This window comes from Puccinia triticina, chromosome 1A (genome assembly GCF_026914185.1).
Source record: "Puccinia triticina chromosome 1A, complete sequence".
NCBI classification, from domain to species: Eukaryota; Fungi; Basidiomycota; class Pucciniomycetes; order Pucciniales; family Pucciniaceae; genus Puccinia; species Puccinia triticina.
Genome location: NC_070558.1, coordinates 5,691,516 through 5,709,487, shown reverse-complemented (window position 1 = coordinate 5,709,487; position 17,972 = coordinate 5,691,516). Strand labels below are relative to the sequence as shown.

Below are 17,972 nucleotides of genomic sequence, written 5' to 3'. Positions count from 1 at the left end.
ATTGGTCAAACATTTCACGGAAGGCAGATTCTATGTCTTGCTGCATGGCAGCACTGGTAAGTGAGGAAATTTGAAGCTCCATCAATAAATGCCTTTTGATTAATTTAGAGTGTTTGAATTAGTTAGAAGAGGAAGATTTACTCACCCTGGGTTAGTGGATTTAACAACAACCTGATGGAAAAGCAAAATTAACATTAGTTGATTTGCTTATTCTTACATATTTGAAACAGAAAAACACCACAAAATTCAATGACTTACAAGGCAGTCTCCCAAATTGGCATAAATCTTTGTTTCACCCCCAGTGATCCCACCTTGAGTATAATTAATACTCTTGTATGCTCTGTTTCAGATCAATATTCAGAACACATCAAGAGTATGTAAGCCAAAACCCCCAAGATTGAGATAATAGGGGGGTTCACGTAAGGCTGATTTTGCAAATCAGCCACCAAAACCAGCAGGTGCAGCTTTTGAAAATCCTGAGAAAGCAAAAAGGTTTGGCTGGGCAGCTCCCCTTTGGAAGCAATCTGCAAGGCATAAACCTTACTGACAGGTGCATGAGCAGACAAAATCAGCATTGCTTTTTTTGCAACGTGAACCCCCCTAATATGGTGATGATTCCTTGAACGCAAGTCACAGGGAGGAGAAAATTCAAAAAGAAGAAGCATACTGTTCACAAAGGCTCCGGGTTGGAATCCCTGCACCGCCCCCGCACTTCCAAGACTGGGCGCTGTATAGAGAGCTATGAGCTAGGAAGCTGATCAGAATGAAAAAAAGTTTAGAAGCGATCATTTTTGCTGTTTCTGAGATTTCTTTTTTATCTTCGTGCTGGTGAGATCTTGGGAGACAAGGTTGTAAGAAACTCACGCACTGGGGTCCACCGTAAATCGTTGCGATGGTGAAATATTAATTGAAAGAAGTGATCGATTGGCCTAGCAACTGCCGTGCGACCGAAGTCGACTTTCAAGGTGTTTCAGAGTGGTTGTTGATACCCCCAACATCAAAATTGAGTAAGCACAAGACCCTTGGCTCCCAAACGCCGCAGAGGCTATCCTTTCGTACCCTTCCGATCCAACAACAACCCACGGCAACATGCACCGGTTTCCATTGACTAGGTAGACTCCCGATTACCGGGTCGCACCGGGTTTGTAGTTTTATGCAATCTGATGGCACCACGACGGTTTACATTTCAGATTCGGAGATAAGTATATAAAGCGAGGCAAACTTCAAGTTGCGTCCCAGTAACTTCACAACACGAAGTGAGCGGTAGCAGGCGGTAGCTGACACCCAAGGCGCCAAGGCCAACGCGAATCTCGGCCTCAATTTATTTCTAGATGTCGGCTGTTGGTACTTCCCGTCGGTTCTGGGAGCCTCCCAGATGTCCGTTTAGGAGGAAAATTTGTACTTTTCCCCAGTCTTAATTAACACGAGGGTTCCTTCAGGATTCTCAAAACGATGTCCTCCGGTCGGAGATCTACACATCACACCTGATATCACCTCCAGGACAGACTAGCTCCCCTCTATGACTTGGTCGGTGGCGGCCATCCAGGGAAGTACATACAGAACGCTCTTGATGACCAGCCTGCACCGGTCATCAAGAGGACAGTGTTCTGCTTACGATGACCAGCACAAACTGGTCATAGAGGGGAGTACGGCACTCCCCCCCCCCCCCCCCCCCCCCCCCCCCGATAACGTTACAGTTTGTTTCACACTCAAGGACCGGCCATGCGGAGCAGAACACCCCCCCCCCCCCACCTTGATGACCAAAGCAGAACACACTACCTCCAATGCAATCTGCGCTGGTCATAAAGAGGGTAGTGTACTCCTCTTGACGAGCGGGATAGACTGGTCATTGATGTAGTATCTTATCCTCTTGATGAACGGACTTACTTTGCGCACTGCGAAAAGCTCTTCGCGCACTGTGCAGTGCGCAAAGTTTGCAAACACTTCGCGCACTGCGAAGGGCGCAACTTTTTTTGAATTATTCTTTGACCAATCAATAGACAAGCTCATTATTGTCCTCTCTGAATTTATTTGGAGTTTTTTGAAGCTTCTCTGTATGCTTAAAAATTCCACCAATAAAAAGAACAAGTACAGTCATTTGGGGACCTGGAATCCATATTCCCACCAGCCAAAAAATCCAAATAATTCAGTGAATCATCTAAGTATATTAAATCCACACTTTTGTGGAAATTGGGATCAAGGGTTTCCCCTGAAATTTTCTGAAAAGGGGCTTAAAATTTATCCCCCTGTAAATGGAAAATTGGCACTTGCGTCCAACCTCCAATTTTCTCAGGTATCAGCATATTACGCTTAATACCGCAAGAAAATTAATTTAAAGTCCCCAAACATAAATGCCTTGGACTTGCCCCCCAATTCCTGAACCAGGAATGAAAAGGGGCAGGATTCAACCCCCTCGTGCCAGTTGCAATTGCAAGGGCAGGAGGGGGCAAAAAAAATGCTCAGTGCACAATTGCGGAAAATGTCCGCCTCAGGTCAAAAACAATTGTAATTGATGGAGGGGGGGTTAAAAACCTGTGCAAATGCAACAGGGCAGTAAAAAAATTTTTGTTCCCCTTGGGCCTATTGCAAGTGCAAAGGTGGAGGAGGACAGGACGGGGTCTGCTCAAACTGCACAAATGCAACAGTGGAGCTGGAGCCGCCGCCGGGGAAAAAGGAAGTCAGGGAGCCTGATATATAAGTTCTTCCCCAGGCGCCTGCACCAAGGGATAGGTTTCGGGCGTGAAGTTGATTTGGAATACAAGTAACCTTGAACTGGTTCCTGTACGCGGTGTCAAGCGCCTTGCGTTTCGGACCTTCAACCAACAGGGTATGCCACTGCGCCCCATTTGATTTGGCAGGAGGATCAATGACCAGCTCAAGTCGTCTACAAAAAACTTTGGAGGTGTGTTTGAGGCTGGACCCTCATTGGGAGCGGTGCCTTCCAAACCGTTGCCCTGCCAGCTCGCCAGGAGGAACTTTCCCCTTGGCGAGCTGGTATACACCATACCAGCTCGCCGGGAGGAGAGTCCGTCTCGGCTAGCTGGTATACACCATACCAGCTCGCCGGGAGGAGAGTCCCTCTTGGCGAGCTGGTATACCCATACCAGCTCGCCGGGAGTAGAGTCCCTCTCGGCGAGCTGGTATCCACATACCAGCTCGCCGGGAGTAGAGTCCCTCTGGGCGAGCTGGTATAAATATATACCAGCTCGCCCAGAGGAGAGTCCCTCTTGGCGAGCTGGTATACCCATACCAGCTTGCCGGGAGGAACTTCCCTCTTGCCGACCTGGTATACACATACCCGCCGTTTGATTGCAAAGAGGTTGGCTTATATAAACAGGTCAGTCTGTTCGCCTGATGCTACATAGATTAACAGCATTTCTTTTCTTGTTTTTATTTATTTTTCTCTGCAGCATATGTAGCCAACAGATGACTTCTCTGACAACTCCCGACTCAGCCAAAGGCAGCCCCCGGCCAGCAGCAAGCATTGGCCTCGGACGGTGAGCCAATTGCTGGAGATGATTGTGAATCTGTTTGCACTGCTGGTGGCCGAGCTCGGCCAGCTGAGGCAGAACATCCGGGCACTCGTCGGCTCGGACCACCAACAGCTCAACTCAATCGCGAGCTGCTTCCTCCCCTCGCCTCAGCAGGGCAAGCATCTCCGGCCTCTCATTGCCCAGGGGTCCGCACCCTCCGCCACCGCCAGTCAACTCCAAACGGCCCATCTCGCCCAGCCACATCCTCAACGACACCAGCCCTAGCCAGCCACAACTCATCATCTTCATCCCTGTCCAGAGCCGGCCTTAATCCTACCCACCGAAGGCCGGGTCGCCGAGATTGCTGAGCTCATCCACGTCTCCTCCCTGCTCCACGACGACGTCATCAACAAGGCCGAGAGCTGCAGGGGCGAGCCATCCGTCCCGCTTGAGTTGGGTAGCAAACTCTCTGTCCTTGCCGGCAACTTACTGCTCACAAGATCATTCCTCTCCCTCTCCAGACCGGCTAAGTTCTAATTCATCGTGCTCATCTGTGGTACTATCTCCAACTTTGTCTGGAGCAAGCTCCTCCAATCCACTCCATCCTCAACCTCCCACACCCTCCCCCAACATCATCACTTCAGCATATCTCTACCACTCATTATATTTCTCCATAAACTTAGCTTTCCTCAAGCATGTCATCCAGTATATATTTCCATCAATAGACAGTGTGGAATCTACACTTGCTAAAGCAGCATGATGAATAGATTTGCAAGACTCAATTGTGGTCTCAGATCAATGTATCCCAATCAAGGCATGTATATAAAATGCTTAGTCACTAAAAATTTAATTATGTTTTATTGTTAACCTGATCATAGAAAATTTCAGGAGTTTTTTTAATTTAATTTTTAATAACTGGCCAGGCCCCCTGTTATGTTGCTGCTCTGATGCTTGCAGATGCCACAACCTTGACGGTCAGCGCAACAGAAAGACATCAGTCAAAGCAAAGTCAGCAGGAGAAAGAGATTAAAGTTGGAGCGCAAGCTAACCTACTTTATCTCAACAGAAATGTCAGCCTTAGAGTCAGCGCAGCTGACCTAATGTCTGCCTTTGTCATTATTTCTACCTCAACTCTCTTATATCTTTTTAAGTTTAAGGTTTAACCTTGTTTTGACTTCAGATTCTGTTTTCCCATGCAATTTCAACCCTAGTGTCCACTGGCCACTTTCCAACAGCTCAACTCCTTCATAGAGTTCCTTGTTTGTGATGAGCATGCGCAGCAGCGCCCTGTAGGCGCAACAGAGCTCTCCAACCACATGTACATATGTGATTATGTCAGCCAACCTTGAAAATTTTCGAAGTCAGGATCCCCCATGCAGCTGGAGGATACACAGACTTCAGCACACCAGAACCACCACCCAGATAACCCCAGGATCACCACCAAAGAGCCTACTCTACTCCCAGTATACCTACCGTCACAGGCGCCTAGGATATTGACAGTAAGTAACCTCTTTCACTGAACCTTGATTATCTCAGAGGTACAACTCTGTGTCTTGCTTGATCTGCCTTTTCTTCTTGCTTTGCTTCCTCCTTGATCACAGGGCTGTCCCTCCAAATCTATAGGCCTTTGCCTCCATCTTGATTACAGGGCTGTCCCTTCTTATCATCAGGCCTTTGCCTCAAAATCTAGGTTCAGGGCTGTCCCTCAGGTTTCCCTTTAAGAACATTGACTGTCCAGAGAGAAGTCTAAAAAACTGTGGCTGGATTAAGACTTATCTAATCCAGATACCCTCCTGAGAGGAAGCTGTAGCACTTCTTGCACAGATTAGCAGCACTCTTCTGAAGAGTAGCATTGCCAGTGGACGTGCATTCCCACTAGAATAACCTAGTACTTCTCTTCCTTCTTATCCTGCTTGGTTTCTCTCTCTCTTTCTCTCTTTTTCTTTTATAGTTGTAATTTCTTTATCCCAAGAAATCCAACTATTGCCCCCCCATTTCTTGTGTCCTGCTGTCACTATAGAGACTCAGGCTCACAAGAAACCTCGCCAATTGCATAGCGGACCAGACCAGAACCACCCTCCTCAATAGGATTACGGGCAGCACCAAACACCAAGGTGAGCAATTCTCTCTCTTGAGATTCAAGAGAGAGAAAGAAAGATGAAGCTGACTCAAGCGAATCACATTCAATGAGCAGATTCCCCAGAAGCAGCCCACCCTTATAGACAGGACAAGGACAGGTTATTCAGATAACCGGTCCCTGCATTGGTAACACCAGGGGAGATATGTTCCCACTCCCCAGGGAGTGCCAGAGCTGAATTTTATGTGAGTTTTGGTCGGATGTGAGCCTGATGTGGATTAGTAACTCATCCCCAAAATAGTAAATTGGATGGAGAAGTTAGTGAAAAGTCAGTCACAATTGATTTGGAAGTCAACACAATGTTGTGTAGAATTCTTTTGTTTTCTATGTACAACTGTAGGAAGAAATTTGATGAAATGATATTTCACCAAAGTCCAACTCATCAATTGCTCCTGTTTACTGATTTTTAAGGATAGCAAAGCAAAATTCCCATTCTCAAAAGTAATTCCTCCAAAAACATGGGTTTCTTGTAATTCACATTATATGCCCTGATGTACAAAATTAAACTAAAAGTTGACTTGGTATTATTGGGTTTATATTTTTGGAATGTGGTAATGTTGCAGTCATGGAAACTGAAACCCATTTTCTTGGAAATGCGGGAATTAATTTGAATTTGGCTGATAAAAATGACAAAAAACTGTTTTAATAGGGTGAAAGTCTGAGTTAAGTCAAGGTTGGATTGCGGTGCCAATTCACTTTGGCCATATATCCTGTCCTCCTCCCAAAAATGTTCTAGTGAATTTTGTATTTTTTTGCTTTTCAAAATTCACATGTGCACATGCAAGTTAACCTTTTTGCACTTTGCTAATAGTCACCCTGATGTACGCGCGTACATTGAGGTGGAAATATCACAGGATGGGCCTTTCACAGCCACATGAAAAGTAAAAAAAAAAATTGAGACACCAATTGTCCCCCTGATGTACGCGAGTACATGAGGGGGAAAAAATCACAGGCTGGGCCTTTCACATCTCCATGGAAAGGACACACTGGTCATGGAGCCAAGAAAGGACTATATTCTGGATGAGTTGTGGATGAATTATAGATGAGTTCTGGATGATTTTTTGGCAAGTTATGGTTTATTTCAGGATGATTTCCAACTGATTTCCACGCTGACTTCCAGTCTTGTTCATACCTATTCAATATTGCTTTACCAAAGGCCTCCAGCACAGTTATGGAAAAAAGTCACGGTAAGGCACTCCCTGGGGAGTGGGAACATATCTCCCCTGGTGTAAGCCCAGAAACAACCAGAACCAAAGCTATGCGCGGGCCGGGAGAGCTAATAGTGTAATGACTACATTGAACCAGCACTATCAGACTCAACCAAACCTTGTCACATCCCAAGACTCACAGCTCAGCAACTTAGCCAGAAAAATCCCTAGCACACAATCTCGTGCTGCTTTCAGGTGAACATAAAACCTAATCTTTTTCTTTATTTCAGGGAATAATTTGTGAAATCACACTCCCTAAAAACAAAGCAAAATTAATGGATTCATAATTCAAATTGAGAAACTGTTGATCACATTTCAATTCATAGATCAGTCTTCCCTACCCAAAGAGTTGACAATTGCTGGCCCTGACTACATTCCTGTAAAACCTCCTTTTCCCTTGGGGTTCACAAGGATTCACACATGTACACTAGCATGTCACAAGCTGGTAGCTAGCCTGGTTTTCTTTCATCCCTGGCTCAGCAGAGAATTGACCTCCTTTTCTCTGAGCCAGGTAAGCTCTTCTCCCTCTTTCTTTATTTCTTTCTCTTTTCTTTCCCTCTCTCTCTTCCTCTGGAGAGAACTGACCTCCTTCTATCTGAGCCAGCCAGTCAGCCCGTACTCAAACCCCACTGTGTTAGGTTCTAGACTTTCAATAGGCTCTACAGCCCGCTCCCAGTATACTTACATAACCCCACTGAAAATTTTCTGATTGTCAATTGTAGATAATTAAAGCTTATCTATTGTCAATTTTTTTGCACCACATATGAATCAACCTGGAATATGAATATCTCAAAGCCTTATGTACAGTAAGAATTAAAAAAGATGAACACATATCACTGTGAAAAAAACTCAAGAAACTGCTGCCAGTTGACATGCAATATTACAAAGGTGCCTTTGTAATATTGCATGTCAACTGACAGCAGTTTCTCAAGTTTTTTTCACAGTGTGCATGTGATGAAATACTGCCACATAGTACAAAAGTTGAGCTGGGAACCTGTCCTCTGCAGCGGCGCAGCCGCCTTGTCCTCTAGTGATAAATATGTATTTAAACTTTTTAGAATTTTTTGGCCACTTTGTGCAAGAATAAGGCTTTCAAAAATTAGGAAAGTTCACCACTTACTGGCGCATTTTGGCATATTTTGAGAAAAAGTTACTGGTTTTTGAAGGCCTTGTCCTTGTACAAAGTGGCCAAAAAGTTGTAAAACTTTTAAATACATATTTAATATGATTCACAGAATTATTTGGATTTTTTGGCCTGTGGGAATATGAATTCCAGGTCCCCAAATGGCTGTACTTGTTTTTTTTATTGGTGAGATTTTTAAGCATACAAGGAAGCTTCAAAAAACTCCAAATAAATTCACAGAGGACAAGAATAAGCTTGTCTATTGATTGGTCAAAAAATAATTTGAAAAAGTTGCGCCCTTCACGCGCAGTGCGCGAAGAGCTTTTCACAGTGCGCGAAGTAAGTCTGTATTTTTTTGGGGGGTTAAGAAATCGACTGCCATAAATTACAAAATCGACTCCCAAAAGGAGTTTACGTTGCGCGGACCGCTTTCAGACGTCTCCCCCGGGTCCTCATGACTGAATTTTGACCCAAGGCAAAACAGGAGTCGGGATTTTAATTGTACAAAAAATCCCACAAAACAAATAAAAAATCATATCTCCTCACTGAAGCACCCAAATGCTCCCAAAGATTTACAGCCATCTATATACACTGTATAGAAAATATGTTGAGATTTACAGCATTAGAAACCATCAGGAAGGCCTTGTGGAACAGGGGGGTTAATTTGGCGGATTTCCTACTAAGGCAAACCCCAAAACCTCATCTATGGTGCTCCAAACGGCACCAATTTTTTTTTGGCCACAAAAATAAACTCTTTGAAACATATGTTGAGATTCACGGCATTAGCACACCTCAAGGACACCTTATGTAGCGGGGGGTTGATTTGGCGGATTTCCTACAAAGGCAATCCGCCGAATCCTTAGCTACGGTGCTCCAAACACCCCCAGATTTTTTCTGCCATATAAATACACTCTCTAGAAAATATTTTGAGCTTCAAGAAGGTATTACACATCAGGAACTCCTGTAGCCTAGGCTGATTTAGCAGATTTCCTACAAAGGCAATCCGCCAAATCCTTAGCTACACTGCTCCAAGTACCCCCAGATTTTTTCTGCCATATGAATAAAATCTCTATAAGATATGTTGAGCTCCAAGGAGGTACATATTACACATCAGGAACACCTACTATAAAGCACTGTGGATAAGGATTTGGTGCAGTTCCCTAGGAAATCAAATTAGCTCCCCACTTATAGAAGGCTTTCCTGATGTGTACTACCTCCTTGGAGCTCAAAATATTTTCTAGAGAGTGTATTCCTTTGGCAGAAAAAATCTGGGGGTGTTTGCAGCATCGTAGCTAAGGATTTGGTGAGTTGCCTTTGTAGGAAATCCGCCAAATCAGCCCCCGGCTACACAAGGTGTCCCTGAGGTGTGCTAATTCTGTGAAGCTCAAAATATGTTTTAAAGAGTTTATTTTCATGGCAGAAAAAAATGGAGGCCGTTTGGAGCACTGTAGATAAGGTTTTGGGGTTTGCCTTAAAAGATTTGAAACAACTATTAGTGCATTTTGTTCTCTTAATAAATCTAACTTTATTAAAACTACAGTTTCACCAAAAATAAATTCAAGGGTTTCCCCTATCCAAGTTTATTAAAATCACAGAAACACAGAAGGCAAGATCAAAGTTTTTGCCTGTGCTCATTAGCAAAAATCCCACAACCGTTGAAATTAATCCCCAAACACCCCGGAGGGCACCTCGGATTGACCCTCCAGCCCGTGCCGGAGCAACAGGCAAAAGAAGGTTGGTCAAAAATGTAATCAAGGAGGCCCTAATCAAGTGATTAGTGGGCTCCAGGGAGGGGGGTGGGACGAAACCACATCCCCTGGGGGGACAAACAGCTTCCCCCACACCCTTTAAGTATCCGACCAGCTGCACACAACCTGGGCCCTCATGCTTTGAACCCTGAAGGTTGCCAGGGCCCTCGCCTGGGCAGGCACAATGCTGGCCTGTACACACTCATCTGGGTGGTTACAGGTCAGCTCAAGGGTCTACTCACATCTCTTCTGGATGACCGGTGTGGTGGTCATACTGGTAGAGGCCCACAAGAGCATCAAAATCATCAAGTCAGAAAGATCAGCAATCTCACCAGCAAGACCCTTCAGCCTCAAGATTCTCAAGATCCCTCAAGATTCATCCTCAAGATGACCCTTCCCTCACTAATTTCTCACTTCCTCAAGATTCTACATCCCTCCCAGATTCTTTCTTTTCTTTTCTTGGTCCTAACACATGTGTCATGTGGGTTTTGTTTTGTTTTCTTTTTAGATTCTTTATTATTTGATTTTGTCTTTCTTTTCTTCCTTATTCTCATTGGTGTTGCTTTATCTTTGATTGTTGTGGTGTTTTCTTCTCTTTCTTCTTTTTTCCTCTTTTCCTGTTTGATGTTTGTAGTTAGGGATGTGATGACATGTCCTGTGACATGTCACTCCCCAGAGTCCAAGTTTGAGTTTGAACTTGGAGGATGGGACGGCATGGACTGGCTCTGATCCACGAGAAATTCCATCAAACTTTTCTGATCTGCTGGCAGTATCCCCAGCATTATCCTGATCCTTCATCCTGATCCTTATCCCTTTATCATCATCATCCAATACTCAAACAACCAACCACCGCCGACGGTATTCCATCCCCGTCGTCTCTCTACAAATCCCCCCCCGACGCTATCAAGTTCCGATCCTCATCTCATTTGCCGGACCACTACGAGGGCAGCTCAACAGCACCTATCCCCTCAACGCTCTGCCTACCGCCTGGCACGGTAGGAGTTCCACACCGGTCAGACCGGTCATTGAGGGGACTCACTTTCAGGTTCCGAAACAAGGAGCCGAACACTTCCTATCATGTAAGTTTCCTCCTTGAGCAAAACAGCGCCGTAGCTGGACACAAAGAACCAGCCTCGTCCTGAACTGGGTTTGTGTACTAACTATAAAACTCTACCGCAGCTTTGGCAGGCAAAGTTTCAGCCTTCAACCCTGATTCTTGGTCAGGTGTGGCGTCCAACCTCGACTCTTGGTCAGGTGTGGCGTCCATTCCTCCTGAACCCTGAGTCCCTCAGCAAGAAAGGTTTCCCGATTTGTTGGATCACTAAACAGTCAGTACCCTGACTTGTGCCTATAAAATGAAGCTGCTTCGTCGCCAGAAGCTAATTCTTCATCCTCTTCTCATTGTCATCTTCGGCCACACTAGCACTAGCACCTAACCAATGAAGCACCTTAAACACTTTCACACTTCTATAAAAAGGATCTCTTAATCTCTCTTATAATCACTCGCATAAAACTTGCTGCTATACCTAGCCTCAATCTTTCTCCTCATTTGATCTTAAACTCCTCACTGCCGATTCTGGTATAATCCTCTTGTCAATCAGCCTTCAGTTTCTCTGTCCTTGCACCGCTTTGTGTGCTCTAAATTCCTCATCATCTCTTAAAACCCTTTTTAGTGACTCGCACCTCTGTGCTCTTCTCACACATCGCAACCACCAGTGTTTCTTCAGCAACACTTTCAGTCTTTGTCTCAAATAATTTCCACTTAAATCTACCCTTGCTCTTAGGTAAGAGCACCAACTTGTTCCTATTTCTCACTCACGACTTGCAGTCTAAATCTGAAATATAATGCTCTTAGTTCTTCTGAATCTCACACTCACCACCTCTTGATGACGGGTTAGGCCGGTCATCGAGGGGACTCACCACCTCTCAATGGCTGGTTAGACCGGTCATTGAGGGGACTCACCACCTCTTGATGGCCGGTATGACCGGTCATTGAGGGGACTCACCACCTCTCAATGACCAGCACAGACCGGTCATTGAGAGCACTCAAAGCTCTCAATGGCCGGTTTGTGCTGGTCATCATGGGGACTCACATCTCCTCTCAAAGACCGGTCTTTGATGGTCATTGAGGGGACTCGCATCTACTCTCATGACCGGTCTGACTGGTCATTGAGGGGACTCACCACCTCTTGATGGCCGGTCAGACCGGTCATCGAGGGGACTCACCACCTCTCAATGGCCGGTCAGACCGGTCATTGAGGGGACTCACCACCTCTCAATGGCCGGTCAGACCGGTCATCGAGGGGACTCACCACCTCTCAATGACCGGCACAGACCGGTCATTGAGAGGACTCAAAGCTCTTGATGACCGGTTTGTGCCGGTCATCGTGGGGACTCACATCTCCTCTCAAAGACCGGTCTTTGCCAGTCATCGAGGGGACTTGCATCTCCTCTCATGACCGGTCTGACCGGTCATTGAGGGGACTCACCACCTCTCGATGAACGGTTAGACCGGTCATCAAGGACTCACCACCTCTTGATGGCCGGTCAGACCGGTCATTGAGGGGACTCACCACCTCTCGATGACCGGTTAGACCGGTCATCGAGGACTCACCACCTCTTGATGGCCGGTCAGACCGTTCATTGAGGGGACTCACCACCTCTCAATGGCCGGTCAGACCGGTCATTGAGGGGACTCACCACCTCTCGATGACTGGCACAGACCGGTCATTGAGAGGACTCACAGCTCTCAATGACTGGTTTGTGACGGTCATCGTGGGGATTAACAGCTGTCGATGACCGGTCTTTGCCGGTCATTGTGGGGACTCACATCTCCTCTCGATGACCAGTCAGACCGGTCATCAAGAGTAGATGTGAGAATGTGACTCCCCCACCCATCACTTCAGGTTGCATGGTCCCTTCCCCTGCCGTACCGCTCGCGAGTCGAAGGCCTAACTTAACTAAGTCCCTCTATTGGAGGGGGGACGCCGTCCCGCGAGGACCCTCCGAAGGAAGGACTTATCCACTAAGTGGACCCCGCGGCCTGAGAGAATTGGAAACTTCGCCTTTTTCGAGCCTGTGTAGCTTCATCACATCACATTATGTGATTGAGTTGTAGGGGAACAAAAGATTCACACCATCTAGGAGAATCTTTCCACCTATTGTGCTATTTTTAGGGATATGTAATGATAGTGAAATGTCTTTTTTTGCAACTTCATTAGTTGGCTATATTCCGTATCACACATGTTACACTGTACAGAATCTGAAATCCATGAAGTTACAACTCTGATTGCAGCTCAACAAGAGGTGTTGAGGACGGGAAAAAATGGTAGAAAGATAGCGACATCTTGGGCCACCCCAGAAATGTAAACAATCTCAAAAATGGTGCAGAGGCGCATGAGTGAGATTGATTCTAAAAAAGTCCCCACCAAAAGTCATACTTCTCTCAGGCCGCGGGGTCCACATAGCGCATAAGTCTCTCCTTCAGAGGTTGCTTTGCTCTGAGGAGGAGGGAATTAGTTAAGTTAGGTTGAAGGCCCCCTCCCAAACTGACAGACATCCCACAGGTACCCTGAAACAGTGAAGTGAATACAGTTCCCTTGAGGCAAAAAGTGACACATCAGTCTGCTTTTTTTTCCATAGCTCTGACAGGTGTATGTACAGAGGATGAAAATCAAAAGCAACTTCTTTCTTGATGATGATTGCAATCTGTGAGACAATGCCCCTAGGGACCCACATCTTACCCATTATGAGGCCTTCTTGCTAGCTGATTTCTTGACCATTAAGTTGGGGTGATATATAACAAAACAAATACTGATAGATGTGCAGGCTTCTTGCCTGTTCATGTACATTGAGCAAACCTGACATGCCAAAAAAAAACATTTTTGCAAGTCCCTCATTCGGAGGCGGGCACTTTGCGCCCAGGAGGGACTTAGTTAAGTCCAGCCCCCTCTGACCAAACACCCTTGCCCCTGCACAGAGCAACTGGAAAGTGTCAATGGCAATCCCTGCCGCACCTGCTCCAGATGCTTCTCCCTGGGGCCCTCCTCCCGGCAACATTGATCAAACTCCAGATGGACTGGGTCACACAACCAGACAGCGGGGATCATGGAGAGAGATTGCTTGGATATGGAGGAGTATGAATTGATTAGATGAATCATAATCAAATTGTCCTTGGATTTTTTAATCATTTTTGCTATAAATTAATCAGTCTCACAGAAAAATTGTGGCTTGACTTATTCATATTAAGACTTGTGCAATCCATTTTTTTCACATGAAATTGATTTGAATGAGAATTTTGGATTTTTTGCATGCATGGGATGCAATGGAGTGTGTGTTCCTTAGCAGGGAATGGGGGATACTTCACAACAGTCTACTTAGCCAGATTTAAAATCATTTTTGCCTATCTAATATGGCTAGCCTGTTAAGGGAAGGGGTGATTGAAAGTGGTGGTATGGCCATTGAATTTGCAGCGGCAAAGCCGCCTTGGCCTCTAGTATACAAGAAATCACAAAAAAATAAAAATAAAATACAAACTAAATTAAAACAAACAAAATACAAATCATAATTGACTAATTATATATTTATCCAAGTTTATTAATATCACAGAAACACAGAAGACAAGATCATGGTTTTTTCCTGTGCTCATTAGCAAAAAGCACATAAAAAGTTGAAAATAATCCCCAAATACCCCGTAGGGCACCTCGGATTGACCCTCCAGCTTGTGCCACAGCAACAAGCAAAAGTGGGCCGGTCAAATTGAATTTCAAGGGGGGCCTAATCAAATGATTACCGCGCTCCAGGGAGGGGGTAGGACAAAACCAGATCCCCTGGGGGGGAAACCTCTATTGTCCACTCATTTAAATACCCAACGCACCCTCCACTTGCCATGGGTTCAAATTCACCGGCTCAAATCTCTTTTGCCTTGGTCTGGGTTGCGCTGCTGCAATATTAAGTGAGTAACCAGTACAAGTTTCATACATAAACCAATACAGGACCAGCGGTGGGCAATTACGTTATCCAAAATTCCACATTTTTGGTTTGTAAATTTGAATTTTGCACACAAACTTCAAGTTATCAGCAAGATTTAAAGATCAGGGCTTTGTAACACCATTATCTTCAATTTGTGCCAAAAACATCACATTTTTATAGAGTAATCTAAGTTTATTAAAGACAGACAATCACAAAAACAAAGATCAAGGGTTTCCCCTACAAAATAATAACAAGAAAAAAAAATAAAGTCAAACAACAACACCAGAACCAATACCCATCCTCTTCTAGAGAGGTTGCAAGTATTGGACAGATAACCCCCAGCGCGCCGCATTTAAGGCAATTGCAAAGGGGGGTCATCGAGAATTAACCCTCAAACTGCGCAAGTGCAACAGCGGAGGGGTTGAGGACGAGCTGCCAGCTGGAAGTGCAGTGGCAGAGAACGTCCTGGGGTTAGAAAAATCCAAACCCCAGGTTTATATACCCCAACCAACTCACCCACCTTGAGTTTTTGGGTATGTATGTCCACAAGAACTGTGCGGGCAGTCGCGAGGCAGCAGCGTGGCTGTGGCGTCGCCCTCCATGCTGTATGTTGTGTGTACCATGGAGGGTTGAGTACTGGCTGTACCAGTCACTATGCTCCAAGGCAGCGGGTTGCCCCTACTACAAAGGTTTGCCACGATGGTTGCTACATGCCGCGCCACCCACTCCGCTCGCCTCGCGCATTTCATTCACAACACAGCGGGGCAGAGTCCAAGCATTGCACATCTGACCAACTTCGATCTTCATCTGCAGGCCGCACCCACCGAAATCAAATTTACCATGGAGGACATGATCAAGGATGCAATCAAGAACAACAAGGAAAACGTCCGGGGTGGCGTCAGTCGACCAGCCATCAAGAAGTAAGCCAATTTTCTGCCCCCGCCGCGATCTTTACATTTTTTTTGACCCCATTACTCCACGTTCGCAGATATCTCGCTTTCCGCTTCAAGGTTCTTGACACCCCGGCCAACATTGCTCGTCTGAACAAAGCCATTGCTCGAGGGGCCGAGAAAGGTGTTTTCTCTCTGCCCAAGGGCGCCAGCGGCAAGGTCAAACTAGCCAAACCCGTCAAACCCGTCTAGGAAGTCAAAGAGCCCGTAAGTCCATCCTCATCCTGCAGCTCCCACTGGTGCCGTTGTTGACTCCGCTTCCGTCTCGTAGAAACCAGCCCCCAAAGCCGCCAAGCCTGCCAGCAAGCCCGTCGCTAAGAAGCCCGCCGCCGAGAAAGTAAAGGCCCCAGCCGCTGCCAAGAAGGTCCCCACCGCCCCCACAAAGAAAGTCGCCGCCGCTAAGGCAAGGGCGCCAGCGGCAAGGTCAAACTAGCCAAACACGTCAAACCCGTCTCGGAAGTCAAAGAGCCCGTAAGTCCATCCTCATCCTGCAGCTCCCACTGGTGCCGTTGTTGACTCCGCTTCCGTCTCGCAGAAACCAGCCCCCAAAGCCGCCAAGCCTACCAGCAAGCCCGTCGCTAAGAAGCCCGCCGCCAAGATGGAGGCATGTGGCCGACTCCCGGGCGACCCCGGGGCCATAATCACCCCAAGGCGCCCCCCGTCCTGCCGGCGGCCAGCCTTGGCAACGCCATGATGAACCCCAAGGGTCTCTTCAAGGTGTTTCTGGGGGTTGTTGAATGCGCTGCCCGCATCCCACACCCCTCGGGGCTGCCCTCATGGCTCGCCCGACCCAGCTCGAAGGCTCCGATGGGGCCTCTCTGGGCCTACGCCTCAACAGGCCGGCGGTACGGCCGTGGAGGCATGTGGCTGACTCTCGGGCGACCCCGGGGCCATACTCACCCCAAGGCGCCCCCCGTCCTACTCACACCTGATATGTTTGGGTCAACTCAGGCAAGTGAATTTCAGCAACTTGTGCGGGTTTGAACGAGCACCGCTAAAAAGTTTCCTTCTCATAACATCATGGCTTAAACGTGTTGGCTGGTGTTGTAAACAGTTTCTTGAGCAAGTACGAGTCAGTAGTACTCACATGTTGTGATTAAAGCGCCACGACAAACCTGACAGATGAATTTAACCTCCAACTTGAAAAATGTTTTCAATCAGCATCTCAACTGGATACGCTCTAAGGTCACACCTGGGGTGTTTGACACCAAAATTTTGTGGGGTAGAATAACAACTGAATTCTGGATACGCTCTAAGGTCACGCCTGGGGTGTTTGACACCAAAATTTTGTGGGGTAGAATAACAACTGAATTTGATCTAACTCATCCATTCATGTTGAGTGATGTTGAAACCTGCATGATTCCACAATTGAGCAGATGACACCTAAATGGCATCTTTGTTGCACAGGTACCCAAACCTTTTTTCCTGATTTAAGACCTAAGCTCCATAGGTTTTTGGCCCAAAGTCTTGAAGTGAGATCATGTGGTTACAAGCATGACTCTTGCAAACACATGATGATCTTTTAAGTTCCTAAAAACTAACAGTTGATCTATTTCCACTTGATGGATTTTTGTGTGCTTGTTATAAATCTTTGGACTCCCAATTTTCAGTATGGTTCAGTTGTGCATGTGTTTGCTTGAAAATTTTCAAAGATGTCAGAAAAAAACTAAGGCTGCAAAATATCTGCTGTGAATGTAGCAGCCAAAAACCTACTTATTCATTTTATGATCTCAGCACCTGAAGCTCTTTTGCTCACCAAGCTAATTTGGCTGGGAAATCAATGAATTTCCAAAACCAACAGACAGCACTCCAGTACATACAAAAACCAGCAGCAGTTGCCATTACTAGATTTTAACTGTCCTAATAAAACCAAGATTGGGCCAGCTACACCAATGATATTAATAGTGTGTCCTAAAGTAGCAAAATTCTGATCTGACTTTGTAGTGTAGCAAATTTTTGCTTGATGTGTGCTAGCGCTACATGCACAGGCCACAAAATAGCAATAGCTCCCACTAAGCTGCGCTGTAGAGTTATTCAGTGGTTTTTCATCACTAAAGGTGCTTTAGCCACAAAGCAGCTTAGAAGCTCCAAAACTACAGACTCACATGGGGCTTTGCTATCACTACATGCCCCTGTAGCATATGTAGTGTAGTGTAGTGTAGAAGCCCAGTAGTGATACAATAAAATATTCCACATATTTTTGTGTTGGACTAGGAAATGAAATCCAGGGATATTGTCTTTTTTATTGGATAAAATACACCCATGTCAAGCTCTTGTGTATTGGCAAATCAATACAATACCAATAATTGGTCCAATATTTTGTTGTGTTGTGTTAGTTTTACAATTGAGTGTTGCAATTGAG

At 45.9% G+C, this 17,972-nt stretch overlaps 1 protein-coding gene across 1 annotated transcript; it reads left to right on the top strand.

Annotated features, from left to right (window-relative positions):
* Positions 1-15,314: 15,314 nt before the first annotated feature.
* On the top strand, positions 15,315-16,043 carry PtA15_1A643 (uncharacterized protein; the record flags this gene model as incomplete). The annotated part of the gene is made up of 3 exons (XM_053165692.1): positions 15,315-15,580; positions 15,649-15,796; positions 15,882-16,043. The coding sequence occupies 3 exons, from the start codon at positions 15,315-15,317 to the stop codon at positions 16,041-16,043; spliced, it is 576 nt and encodes a 191-aa protein (XP_053016858.1).
* Between the last annotated feature and the right edge of the window lie 1,929 nt (positions 16,044-17,972).